Source organism: Nannospalax galili, unplaced genomic scaffold, assembly GCF_000622305.1.
Source record: "Nannospalax galili isolate Female #2095 unplaced genomic scaffold, S.galili_v1.0 scaffold63, whole genome shotgun sequence".
Taxonomy (NCBI): Eukaryota; Metazoa; Chordata; class Mammalia; order Rodentia; family Spalacidae; genus Nannospalax; species Nannospalax galili.
Window position 1 is genome coordinate 3,676,480 of NW_008355272.1, and position 13,620 is coordinate 3,690,099.

A 13,620-nucleotide genomic window follows, 5' to 3' on the forward strand; every position below is an offset into this window, starting at 1 on the left:
GAGGGGCGGGCCGGAGCCGAGAGGAGCCAGCGCCTGAGCAACCCCTGTCTGTCGCTGCCTCTGTCGCCTCCGCCGCTAGCCCCGACTCGCCCTGAGCGCAGGGTGTGTGCCCCGCTGCGCGTGGCGCGCGGAGGCTCCTCCAGCCCCTGCTTCTCGCTCCGGCCCGCGCGCGGGTCCCGGCGGTGCCAACCCCACCATGCAGCTGCAGTTCCGGAGCTGGATGCTGGCCGCGCTCACGCTGCTGGTAGTCTTCCTCATCTTCGCAGACATCTCTGAGATCGAAGAAGAAATCGGGTAAATAGCGGCTCAGGGGCCGGAGCCCTAAGCCAGAGCGGGATCACTTCCTCCCCCTGGGCTCTGCACGCCCATCAGCTTTTTGTGCGCCTCGCCCCCTGTAGCTCCGCTGGAGGGATGGTGGTGGCTTGGGACTGGGGGCGGCTGTGGCAGGGGCCCGGGACGCTTCGAGGAGTGGATGATGGGGGCGCGGCTGGCGAGGGGTGTCCCCGGGCTGGGTGCACGGGCAGCTGTAGCCTCGTGGCGTGGGGAAAGCGGACTTGCCCACCCTGCCCCCTGTTCCCTGGTCCTTTCCCTCTGGCGTGTCCGCGAGCAGTGTCGCCGGGGTCGAGGGAGGGCGCCGGGGAGTGTCTCAGGCGGGTGGAGGGACCGAGAGTGGAGGGAGGCAGGAGTTTCTTTGTCTTCGGCTCGGCCGCTTTCTCGCCTTGGCAAAGTGGGCAGGGGGCGCGCGGGGATCTCTCAGCTGGGGGAGGGGATCCCCCCGGGGGAAACCTGAGTGCCGGGGCTCTGCACCCACTCCCGGGAAGGGGAATGTGCCCTGCACACCCGGACACGCACCCACGCCTCCCACCCGCCTGAGATCCGGGCGTGGGGGTTGGCACTTCTCGAGGTGTGGCGTGCGGGGCTCGAGGGAGACCCCCGGCTCCCCTGGCTTTGGATGCTCAGCCAACCCCGTGACGTCCCTGGCGACTCTGGCTTGCTCTGTGCTCACCGTGGGGGGGGGGCGGGGGGAGCGGAGGGACCGAGAGGTTACAGAAAAGTCTGGACCGCCGCCCGGTGGGCTTTAGGGACCCTAGGAGCTCTGTCTCAACTGGTCCCTATCTTTTCAGAGGTGGGCGGGACCGCAGCCTCAGGCTGCTTCTGGGTTAGGACTTGCTGGAATGTTCTCTCTGGAGGCGCGGGACGCACCTGCCGGGTGTCCTGTGGGCAGAGACTCGCGCTTCACCTCGCAGTCTTCCGCTTGTGGAGCCCAGCCCCTGTCCCCAGCTTCCAAAGTATAGTGGGCAGGTGGGGAGAAAGCAGGGGTCTGAGGTGGCCTGAAGCGAGAGGGTGAGGTCTCCGAGAGGCCAGGGAGGGCCTTTCCTCCTTGGATTTAGTGAGGAGCCAAGCATCCCGAGCTGCGTGCGCCCCTCCTTTGTCCAACTTGTTATTTCATTATTCACGCGAAAGGAAGGCCGCGTTGCCAGGTCCCTCAAAAGGAGATAGAGTCCAAAGAGCTGAAGCCTTATGAACCAAGCTTAGGGAAGGTGCCTCCTGCTCTCGCCTTTCTGCCTGTCTCAGTCCATTTCTCCAACCTCCCAAATTATTCTGTGGAATCCATTGTGCCTCAAGAGCCCCTCTCTGCTGTTTCTTCTCCCCATCTATGGGTTTCCCCAAGAATTCCAAAAACTTTACAAATGTTCTGTTAATACACTGTGTCACCAGCTTCCACGTGAAGACAGAAACAAGCTAGTTTCCCTCACTATTCTCAAAACAAAAACAAAACCAAACAAAAACCAAACTGTAGGTCAGAAAGGAAATTGGCCAAATCACATTCTGGGATGATGGACAATAAGGTGAGGTGGGCCTTCTTCTGGGCTCCTAGGTTTCTGCCTGGCCCAGGTCCCTTGATGACTTTTGACAATGAGAAAGAGAAGGACCTGGAGCTGCTCCTTGTTCTGCTATAAAAACATGTGAAGTGCTACTTCCCAGAGCAGACATCCTTGCTCATCGATTCCCTGAATTTTTACTGGATATGGTCTATGTGCCAGGGACTTTTAATTTTTAAAATGTAATTAGAAAATCAGTTATACACTGTGTCACCCTTTCCTGTCAAAGGCTTTATGAAGCCTCCACTTTCCACATCAAGTTCTTCAGCAGGTGGTGGGAGGAGTTTCCAGACGGACATTTGCATATAGATTACATATTTAAAACCCGGGGTTCTTCTATGTATGTTTCACTTGGAGATCCCTACTTCTCTTCACCCTGCCTCAGCCTGGGCTGATCCTAGGAAGAAACTGTCAAGCAGTTCAAATTTAGGATCTTCTGCATCATCTTTCCTCCTGTGGCCTCTGGTCTCTGGGCTGACCTTTCTTGGCCACTTGCCACCACTCTCTCCCAATTTGATGTGGTTGTCTTGGGCCTGTACTATACATGCCACATGATTGGGACCAACAGCACAGCCCCACCCATAGTCAGTGCCTTCTTTGTATTTGCCATGGATAGAGGAGGAAAGATGGGAGGCAGAGAGGTTGAAAATCCCAGTAGCACCTTCCTTATGCCTACAAGTGAAGTTTAACTCAGTCGCTTACTAATCCTTGGAACCACCCCAAATGTGAATAGCCAGGGCTTGGTGCAGTAAGTGCCCTGGCACACAGGCCAGGGAGGGGTGTCAAGGGGGCTCTGTCTCCCTTGCTGTATGCCTTCCAGGAAGGTATGGGATCCTACTCAGGACCGTAGTCCACTTGCCTTCTCCACCAGTGCTAGGAAGGAGCACAAATTGCCTGCCAGAGTGAACCATGGTCTTGTCAAAAAAAAGGGCTGTTTCTGGAAGACAGTGGATGGTGGGACCCTGTGATCTAGCGGGCAGGCAAAAGAGAGAGGGAATCACTTTGGGTGTAAGTTTTCAAAGGAAGAAGGAATGTATAGTGAAAGAAGAAAGCAAATTACACACACACACACACACACACACACACACACACACACACGGTCTGGAGACCCACTTTTCTGAAGCTCTCAATTCTTAGAAAATGAGGCTTTGGATGTGGTGGCCTCCACCTTCCTGACCTGCCTCAATAGTTATATATCCTGTGGCCAGGACAAAAGTCTCTTTGAGGAACTTTTCCTGGGAGATACATCTCTTTCCTAAGCAATTCTTTTCAAAGTTCTGTTCCTGACATACTCATGTCTCATTCACCTGGGACTGAGGGCAAAGAGGCAATGTAAAAAGACTGATTCTTTGCAAAGTACCCAGCAGCCATGAACTGCATTCAAGTTCTACGTCAAAATGGAGCTTTTGTGAAATAGCCCCTAACCAACTTGAGTACCTCCCCAGTTTTAACATCAGTTGGCCCATGTTGTACCAAGCATGTTCAACCTTTTGAAAAGTCTTACAACATGATGTTGTTACTACAAAGTTCACATTTGAGAAACTATAGTCTAGTTAGTTTTTTTTAATCTCAAAATGTTTTAAAGAAGTTTACAGTTTTGTTGTTGGGCTGTATTCATAGCTCTCCTGGGGTAAATGTGGCCCTCTGGCTTCAGGTCTGACACACCTGCTCAGTAAACTTATCACCTGGACTTTAGTCTTGGCGGGGGGAGGACTGAGAATCATGGTTGTCATGTCTACCACAATGTCCCCAGAGCAAGCCCACTAAAGTTGTTCAATAACCATCTGTTGGGTAAATACCTTTTCCAAGTCTGACAGAGGCCAGGAAGGCCTCTTCCTATAGAAATTTCCTCTCATGTTATCAGATATATTGGAACCTGCGATGTAACATCACATATCCAAGTTGTACCCTGGTTGCTTACAAGTAGATCAGGCATGTACAGGTCTCCACTTTTGTCACCTCATACCCTAGCCACCAGATGAGCTATTATAATCAGAAGAGACTATAGAACTCTAGTTAAAGGCTAAACAAGTAGTGAGTAATCTCAACAATCCCAGTTGTGGTAGTGAGGAGGATGATAATGATGGTTAACACTAAGACTTTGCTGTGAGCCGAGAGCTATTCTAGGTTATTTAAAGACACTAAAATAGTTTATCCTCAAGGAAATCCAATGGCCAGCACCAAGTGGCACCAAGAACTACTGTTTGTTGAACTTTGTGTGCCAGTTCCTATGGTAACTACCTTGAAATACCAGTTTACTGATCCTTCACCCAAATCCTCTCCACTGGATGCTACAGCTGCCTCTAGTTTATCAGAAGGAAAGTGAAGCTCTGACAGGTTAACTTGCTAGTGATAAAACACTTAGTGCTTGATCCTAGGTCTGCAGAGGCCAGAGTCTATGCACTTGACCATCATGCTAGACCACTAGGTCCTCTGCATCATTTCCCACTATGCTCCCCAACTCCTTGCTCAAGGTTCTTACAAAGGCCCACCCAAGAGCCTAGGCTAGCTAGCCTTAGTAGTTTCCCCTCCATAATCTGAAAAGAGAGTAGATAAATGAGGACTGTGGAAGAACTTGGGATCCATCTCCCCAAGATCCCTCTACTCCAACTAAATTCACTGCCATGCCAGAGGATAGAATGGCATTGACTTGAGCCTGCCTCATGATGTTACTTGCCATGGATGTGAGCACCCTGACTTCCAGGCACAACTGTGGGCTAAATTTCCTGAACAAGAGAGCTCTCCTATTCCATCACAAACTTGACTCTGATGGCAACTTAATCAGCCTTTTCTGAAACAAATAATCTATCTCTGGGACTGATGTGTTAGAATGGACATCAGATGAGTCAGAGCTGATGCCATCTAGTACACCATGCCAGGGTCCTAGTGTACACCTTTCCATCAAGTTGTGTCTGGAAAAGTAACAGGAAGAGGAGTTAGCTCTGCTCATCATAGTGATTGGAAGGCAGTGACATCTGTCATTTGCCAAGAGCAAGCTGGGACATACCTCTTAGTGGAGGAGTCCACATGGATGTGGAAGAAAATGGCCTGGGGTGGTTGCAGTCCAGCACTGTGTAAGAACTTGTGGTTACTCAAGGTGGCCCAGTGTCTGGGGGATAGGAGGAAGCTCTTTTTTTCACCTTCATCCTAGAATAATTCACTCAAGTATAAACACAATTAGAAGATAAAATGGATGTGAAAGAAGGTCTGATTTTAACTCCTTTTCTCTAAGTCCTTGCTGCCAACTGTTCTAGCATGAAATTTAAATTGTAAATAGATATCTGTCTTGGAAACCAATTCAACACACAAGGCCTCTTTCCCCTTGTAGCACAGAGTTGCTATGCTTTAAAATTTTTTATATTTTATAAATTGAGAATGTTGTAAATTGAAAATTATAAATACTTTCCAAGAGAGTGGGGGTTCTAGAAAGGCTCTCATTCCTTTAAACAGGGTATATATACCTATGCATATAACCAGGCCATAGTCTCTCTTTCAGCCTTCCCTGGGCTCTAGCCATTCCATATTGCACAGATTTCTAGATTATCCCACAGTTTCCCACCGTTGTACCTTTGCACATGCCAGTCTTCCTTTCTGGGATGCCACCTGGTACACAGTGACCTTCCTTTCCTGCCCCATCCCAGGTCCCCTTCCCTTGACTGTTCTGTCTACTTCAAGGATTAGGTCTGGCAGACCCCACCCTCTCCTCCACCAGTCTATGTCAGTTGCCCATCTTGCACCCTGAACATCCTATCATGCCAACAGTCTAGGAAAACAGGGCTCACAATTATGTTCTCTTTATAAACCCCTGTTCCCAGCCCCTTGTAGGAAGTATATGGAATGTTCAGCCTATAAACATTGCAACATGACATTGTCATTTACAGATTTCAGAGTAAACGACTTAATCCAGTTACAAAAGAAAAATCCCCCCAAAACCTCATAATGTTTTGAGTTAGTATATAATTTGGGGTTGGACTGTATTCATAGCTGTCCTGGGCTACTACATGTGATCCTGGAGCCTCAGGATGGACATGCCTGGTAGACAGTGAATCTCATAAAATACTTTTTGAGGACTGGAGAGATGGCCTAGTGGTTAAGAGTACCGGCTGCTCTTGCAGAGACCCCGGGTTCAATTCCCAGTACCCACATGGTAGCTAACAACTGTCAGTGATTCCAGTTCTAGGGGATTCGATACCCTCTTTTGGGTTCTTCGGGCATTGCATGATATGGGTGCTCTTACACACATGCAAATAATACACTCACACACATAAAATTAAATTAAATTAAATATTAAAAAATAAAATATGAACAAACTTTTCAAATATGAAAATTTTTGAATGAACAAATTTGGGCTTAGGATTTAACTTCTAATCTCTCTGTCCCAAAAGGTTCTCACTGCTCATCTAACAAATATACACTCCCACTTGGTGAGGAAGTCATGGCATTTCCTCCATGTCCAACACATTGTCTCAGAATGTCGAGGGGACAGACAGGAAAGAAAGCCCCCTTTACAGTTTGCAAGGGATGATGATCTCTCTGGTGGAATGTTCACTTATTGCCCCCATTCTGATAAATAGCAAAGATGTAGAGTCCACACCTAAACTCTTGCTCAGCTCTTTGCTCTCCAGAAAGTTCTTTCTGGTCCTACCACTGTTCAAAGTACCATGGTGGCTGCTTCCTCCTTCCACCTGTAGGGCAAGCACCAGTTCTGTCTTTATTGCATGGCTTCCATACAGACACAGAGCAAAACTGTGACTTGGGGATGGCTGTCTCCAAGGCCTGGTCCTGGGAGGGATGTGTTTGAGACATGGGCCACATAAAGAATATGAGGTCCCACCCATATATACCATCTCCACATGTTTGTTAAGCACTTCAAAGTGGTGTTTTTATTTTTAAAACACTGGTCAAACCAGGGGATCATGATGACTGGTCAAGATTAGGGATGCTGCTCAGATCTACATAAGCTCAAGAGAATCAGATCTCACAGCTGCCTGGAGCAAAACTGAGTTAGACAGACAGATGGCAGAATAAGCAGAAACTCCGTAGCCCAGTGAGCAGGTAGCTGTCTCCTGCAGGGGGAGGAGGGTGATAGAGACAGGTTCCCCCCACCACCTCAAGGTCTGTCAGGGTGACATCCCCTGTGGCTGACTGCCTGCCAGTCTGGGGCTTGCTTGCTATCTCTCTGGTGCTAAGCTTGTCCTTAAGTGTTGTGATTAGTCACTTTCCTGGGTGGCCACTGGACTGGTTTTAAATTCTCCCCAGTCACCCGCAATTCATCAACCAGCCAAGAGATTGCCCAGTGTCCTGACGGGACCTGTTTGTCCCTATGTTTGCCCAGCTTCAGCTGTCGCCTACTTCACAGTGGTGTGCAGAGAACGGCTTCAACCGAGAAAGCAGTGGCCGTGACTCAAAGCATGTCTGCGCTATTCACTGGCAGCTGGGTTCCTCCTGACACACCTGAGAGCACTTGGGTCCCCTATTTGTTCCCCAGGGAAATCCCACATGGAACATTTCTGTGTGAGTGTGCATCTGTGTCCTGAATCTGCTCTGCAGGAGAGAAACTCTCCACTCTGTCAGGGAGATCTTCCCTGTGCTCTCTTGTTAGCAACTGAAGACCCAGGACTCTGCTCTACTTCCTGGGCCCTTTCAAGCTTCAAGGCTGCACTTCCTGCTCCTCTAGCCTCCTAACCAGTGGCTCAGAGATCCAAATAACCCCCCACACCAGTAGTTCCCAGTTGCTGATGTGTGGAAAGGGAAAAGAGATCCAAAAGGAAAAAGCAAAGAAGAAGAAAAAGTGCCATGTAGCCAGAACACTTATGTTGGTTTCCAGCTGCTGGCTATTGGTGCCAAGAGGACAGCTTCTATATTCTGAGATGATGCTCTTCTTCTCTTTTGGGCACTAAGATAACTGTTCTTTTAAGAAAGTCATGGTAGATGGCCTGATAATGCTCTTCCTTGGCCAAACAGGTTGGGAACCCCTGTCTGCTGCCAACCCCAAGTTTTTTTTAAATGTTAACAGCTCTTAAAATCTAATAGTCTGGGATCTGGGTCCTAAATGTTCACAGAAGGGACTGCATTGGGAGACACAGAAGGGACCACATTGGGAGACACAGCCTGCTTCCTCACAGACGACAGCCTCCTTCCTCACAGACAGCCTCCTTCCTAGGAGACAGCCTGCTTCCTCACAGACAGCCTCCTTCCTCACAGACCGCCTCCTTCCTCACAGACAGCCTCCTTCCTCACAGACAGCCTCCTTCCTCACAGACAGCCTCCTTCCTCTCAGACAGCCTCCTTCCTCACAGACAGCCTCCTTCCTCTCAGACAGCCTCCTTCCTCACAGACAGCCTCCTTCCTCACAGACAGCCTCCTTCCTCACAGACAGCCTCCTTCCTCTCAGACAGCCTCCTTCCTCACAGACAGCCTCCTTCCTCTCAGACAGCCTCCTTCCTCACAGACAGCCTCCTTCCTCACAGACAGCCTCCTTCCTCACAGACAGCCTCCTTCCTCACAGACAGCCTCCTTCCTCACAGACAGCCTCCTTCCTCACAGACAGCCTCCTTCCACACAGACAGCCTCCTTCCTCACAGACAGACAGCCCTCCTTCCTCACAGCCTCCTTCCTCACAGCCTCCTTTCTCACAGATACAGTCTCCTTCCTCACAGACAGCCTCCTTCCTCACAGACAGCCTCCTTCCTCACAGACAGCCTCCTTCCTCACAGACAGCCTCCTTCCTAGGAGACAGCCTGCTTCCTCACAGACAGACAGCCCTCCTTCCTCACAGACAGCCCTCCTTCCTAGGAGACAGCCTCCTTTCTCACAGATACAGTCTCCTTCCACAGTTTTCTTCCTCAGACATAACCTCTCTCTTCACAGATAGCATCAGATCCCCCTGGAATTGGAGTTAAGGATTGTTGTTAGCTACCATGTGGGTGCTAGGAACCAAACCTGAGTCCTCTGTAAGATCAGCCAGTGCTCTTAACCACTGAGCTGATCAACGTCATTATTAGCTCTGTTTTACAAAGGAAGAAACTGAGGCAAGTTAAATAATTCACCTAGAACCAAGCAGTTAGTAAGGTACAGAGCTGGGATTTGGACCTAGGCTCCAGAGAACAAGGAGAACTACCAAAAGTGATGTATCAGATGGCATCCAGTAGGGAAATATGCATGCTATTATTTCCAAGGAAACCCCCCAAATGCCAAGGTCTATGGGAGAGGGGGTTATGCAGATGCTGCAAGGGTGAAGGATGCTTTTGGAGACAGTATGCTGGAGCCCAGGTCATAATGGGCCGTAGCAGCTGGAAAGATTTATACAGAGTGGGGTTCCAGATCCAAACACCACAGCCTTTGCCTTCCCTCCAGCCCCTATGCCCCCAACTCTCATAAGAATGGCTCTGGAACTGGTGTTGTTTTTAGCTGCTGGGGGGGGAGAGAGAGAGAGAGAGAGAGAGAGAGAGAGAGAGAGAGAGAGACACACTGAGAGAAGAGAGAGAGAGAGAGAGAGAGAGAGAGAGAGACTGACTCACTGAGAGAAGAGGAAAATAATACACATGTTTAAAGGCCTGGAGGTCCTTTCTTCTGGAGAAAGACAGAAGGGCTTGTGTTGTCAGCTTCCCCAGGCCAATGGAGCCTGACAAGGAATGAAGGAGGGAACCTTGATAGGAAGGGAACTTGGCTTCAGGCAGGAAGATGGCTCATCCCAGGGAGTCCCATTTTCTAGTGGCCTTATGCAGAGAGCTCACATTTATAGCCTCACTCAATCCTCCCAATCATAATTCTCTGCCCATTTGAAGAAGAGGAAATGAAGGCACAGAGATGTCCCAGGACCCTCTACAGTCACAGCAAGCAAAGGAGAAGCTAGGACTCTAGCCAAGTTTGCCTGGCCTGACCCATTGCCCCTATCTACTTTTTGCTACTGAAGTGCTTTTTTAATGTAATGCTCTCTGACTTGTGCACTAGACCTCCTTCGCCCTGTTCCATCTTCTGTGCCATACTGCAAGTTTGTAAAGGGATACTGGAAACTTCTGAGCCTGTAGGAAAGTCTCAATGAAGATCTACAGTCTCCCAACATAATGGTGGTATTGCCCGGGTATGGCATTTCAACAGATGCTCAGGAGGGAGCAGACACACCTGGATTCTGCCCAGTGAAGCCTGAGTGCTAACCATCAGGTTTCCTTGTCTCTAATTTCTAGACTAAGAACTTCAGTTGCACTCAGGGAAGCTATACCAGGGTAATTCACACCTTCTTTCACAGTGTGTGCCACTATAGTTTAAATAATTAAGTCGAAGGCATACAGTGTCTGGAGAGAATGAGCTGGCAAACTGATCAGAGAGGTGACTTAGATTTTCTGTTTCCTGTAAGCCACAAAGGCCCTCCTACCACACACCTAGAGCTTCACTTCCAGTGGCCTCTGGGTGGTGTCCAAGCTATGTCCTAACCAAAACATTTAGCAAAGAGAAGGGTAAGACAGCTAGGAGTGTCTGACTGTGTCTGGACATGCTCATAGGTGGCCTCCCAAAGAAGGCACTGGATGGTCCAGACTGGGTGTGGAGCCAGCCCCAGCTTATGACATTTCCCCAGCCTGCCCAAGTTGCCCACGATGCCTCAAACTCCACACTGTGAGGACTTAGATTATCATAGACATATCTTTCTCACCAGAGCCTTGCTCTTCCACCCCAGAGCCTTGCTTCCGTCTAGGACTAGTTCTCCCTAGAACTATACTTACTGCCCATGATGCAGGACATCAGGCCCCACCATGGGACCAAGTAGGAGCTATGTATTAGTTTTTCTGTTGCTGTGATAAACTATCATGACCAAGGCAACTTATAGAAGGAAGAGTTTGTTTTGGTTTATGGCTCCAGAGGGATAAGAGTCCAACATGGTGGAGAGGCATGGCAGCAGGTGCCGAAAGCTAAGAGCTCACATCTTCAACTGCAAACACAGAGAGAGAAAACTGCAAGTGGGATAAGGCTATGAGCTCTCAAACCTGCTCCCAATGATGTGCATCCTGTAGCAAGACCATACTTCCTAAAGGCTTCATGACCTCCCCCAAACAGTGCCACCAACTGGGGACCGAATGTTCAAATAGTTGAGCCTTTGGGGGACATTTTTCATTCAAACCATCACAAACTACCATTTCCAGTGAAGCTCTTTTTACCTGTGTGACCTCATGCAAGTATCCTCACCTTCCTGAACCTCAGTTTCCTAAGGGATAATGGGTTAATAATATCTAACTCACAGTATCCCCAGGATTAAGTAAATTGAAAATTATGACACTAAAACTGCTGCAGCTATTATGGAAAGCCTTGGGGATCATTCCTCAAAGCACCCTAACATAGATTTCATTGCCTTCTATCTGGCAGTCTTACTTCTGGATATGCACCCAAAACAAACCGAAAGCATAGACTCAAACACATAGCTGTGAAGCCACAAAAGCATCAACAGCCAAAAGGTGGGAGCCCATGTCATGTCTGTTGACAGATGAATAGATGACACCATGCGGCACATGCACATAATGAAATATTATTGAGCCTTAAAAAGGAAGAAAATTCTGACACCTGCTCCAACATGGATGGGCCTTGAGGCCATTAAAGTGAAATAAGGCAGTCACAAAAAGACAAACGCTGTGATTCCTCTTACATGAACTGCCTAGATCAGCCAGATTCACAGACAGCAGAAGGTAGAATGGTGGTTGCCAGGGGCTGGTGGGAGGAGGATTAGGAGTTAGTAGTGAATAAGTAGAAAGCTTCAGTTTTGCAAGATGAAAAGAGTTCTGCAGAGGGATGGTGGTGAAGATTGCATAGCAATCTGAATGTACTTAACACCATTGAACAGTACACTTAAACATGTTTAAGACAGTAGATGTTAAGCATGTTTTACTGTGATTTTTAAAAACACACACACACCAAAAGAATGCTTGGCGGGGGCTCAAGATATGTTGGTTTATTTTAAGAGCACAGTTGTGGTTTTAACAAAGCAACATCAATGAGAGTATTATTTCATTTAGAAAATAATATGGTGCCAAGGAGCATGGGAGGGAGGCAATAGAGGGAGACAGAGAGGGAGTGGCTGAGTCAGAGGGATTAGAAAAATTCACAGGATTGCTGTATTGTGAGTGTGTTTGGATAGGCTTGCTAGATGTGACTCAAATCTCTAACACCTGAGATTTAGGACTGTGGGAAATGCAAACATGTTCTTTTTGTGACCCTTATGTAAAAACTTGCTGGTCTGTCTGCCTGTCTAAATTCAGTGGCAGGGTCTCTAACGTATTCTACACGCTCAAATGCATGGGAGGCACAGTGGAGGACACAGAGAGGCCAAGCCCAAGGCTGCCCAGACCCTTCTCACTCCCGGGTCCAGCTTCCTGCTGCCCTTTTCCTTCTTTTCTGCAGAGGGGTAGTCTTGAAACCATGTTTTGGCTCAAGTGTGAGCCTGAAAAGAGAGTTTAAAAATTCTGATCCCCTGATTTTGACTCGCACAAGGCTGGGAGTACTGGTGTCCCTCTGCCTCTCTCCTTTCCAGCTCATACCACACAGTATCTGCAGGAAGCAGGAATGAGATGCTGAAGGAGATTCTGGGAGGCATGGAGTCCCTAAGGTGGCTCTAAAATTTGAAAGGGCATCTGAATTGCCTCTAGGACTTTTCCAAAAGAGAGTACTGGGCCCCACCCCAGAAGTTCTAGGGCTTGAGAATTTGCATCTTGAACAAGTTCCAGAGGATGCTGTTGCTTCTGGGCCTTCTGAGGGTCACCTTTAGGCTTGCTGAATCCGGATCTACCTTGTAAAAACTAAAAAACAAAAAACAAACCAACACAGTAATATATGTGTATAGCCCCTGCTGGCAGGAATACAGTCACATGCCACATACTGATGTTTTAGTCAACCACAGACTACATGTGCCAAAGTGGCCCCATAAGATTATAATGGAGCTGAAAAATAATGTACCTTTTCCATGTTAGATAAACAAATGCACACCATGTGTTAAAGTTGCCTGGTAGCACTCATTACAGAAACATACTGTGCAGTCTTGTCCTGGGAGAAATAGGCCATAGCATATAGTCTCAGCATATAGTAGGCTGCACCATCCAGGTTTGCAAGAACACTTGGCAGCATTCACACAAAAGTGACATAGCTTAATGATGCATTTCTGCAGACACGTCCCTGTCACTAAAGGACACAGGAGTGTAACTGTTCTCCCTGTCTTCTGCAGTAACCCTGCCCCTGCTCACCAGGGAAAATTTGTCCATGTATCTCCACTGCCCATCACAGAGTTGCCCCAGAATGACCCTCCAATGGATGTCAAAAAAATAATTCATTACAGCCACTAGTGGGATGCCTCTGTGTACCAAGAGCTCATCAGACAGTATTTCATGCGTTTATTATAAAAAAGAAAAGAAAAGAAACACTGAAAGAGGGGTAGGGTGATGGTTTAGTGGGCAAAGTGCTTATTGAACAACATGAGGATCCGAGTTTGAATCCCAAGAATCTATGTAAAGTCAGCTGAAGCAGTATACATCTGTAATCCCAACACTCCTGCAGTAAGATGGGAGATAGAGAAAAGAGAATCCTTGGATGTTCCCAGGCCAGCCAGCCTGGCATACACAGCAGCAAACAGCAAAGAGAGCCTGTCTCAAACAAGGTGGAAGGTGAGGGCTGACACCAGAGGTTGTCCTTTAACCTCTGTGCAGTATTCTCTCTCTGTCTCTCTCTCTGTCTCTCTGTCTCTCTGTCTCTCTCTCTCTCT

The 13,620-nt window shown here is 48.3% G+C and overlaps 1 protein-coding gene across 2 annotated transcripts in view; it reads left to right on the plus strand.

Annotated features, from left to right (window-relative positions):
* The first annotated feature begins 116 nt into the window (after positions 1–116).
* St8sia2 (ST8 alpha-N-acetyl-neuraminide alpha-2,8-sialyltransferase 2) overlaps positions 117–13,620 on the plus strand; it is a 75,886-nt gene continuing 62,382 nt past the window's right edge. The window contains exon 1 of one of the 2 annotated variants that reach the window (XM_008852335.2): positions 117–294. In XM_008852335.2, the coding sequence (XP_008850557.1) occupies positions 197–294 (98 nt within the window). In that variant the 5' untranslated portion in view covers positions 117–196. The remainder of the gene's footprint in view (positions 295–13,620) is intronic. The other variant, XM_029555688.1, reaches the window with a different exon arrangement.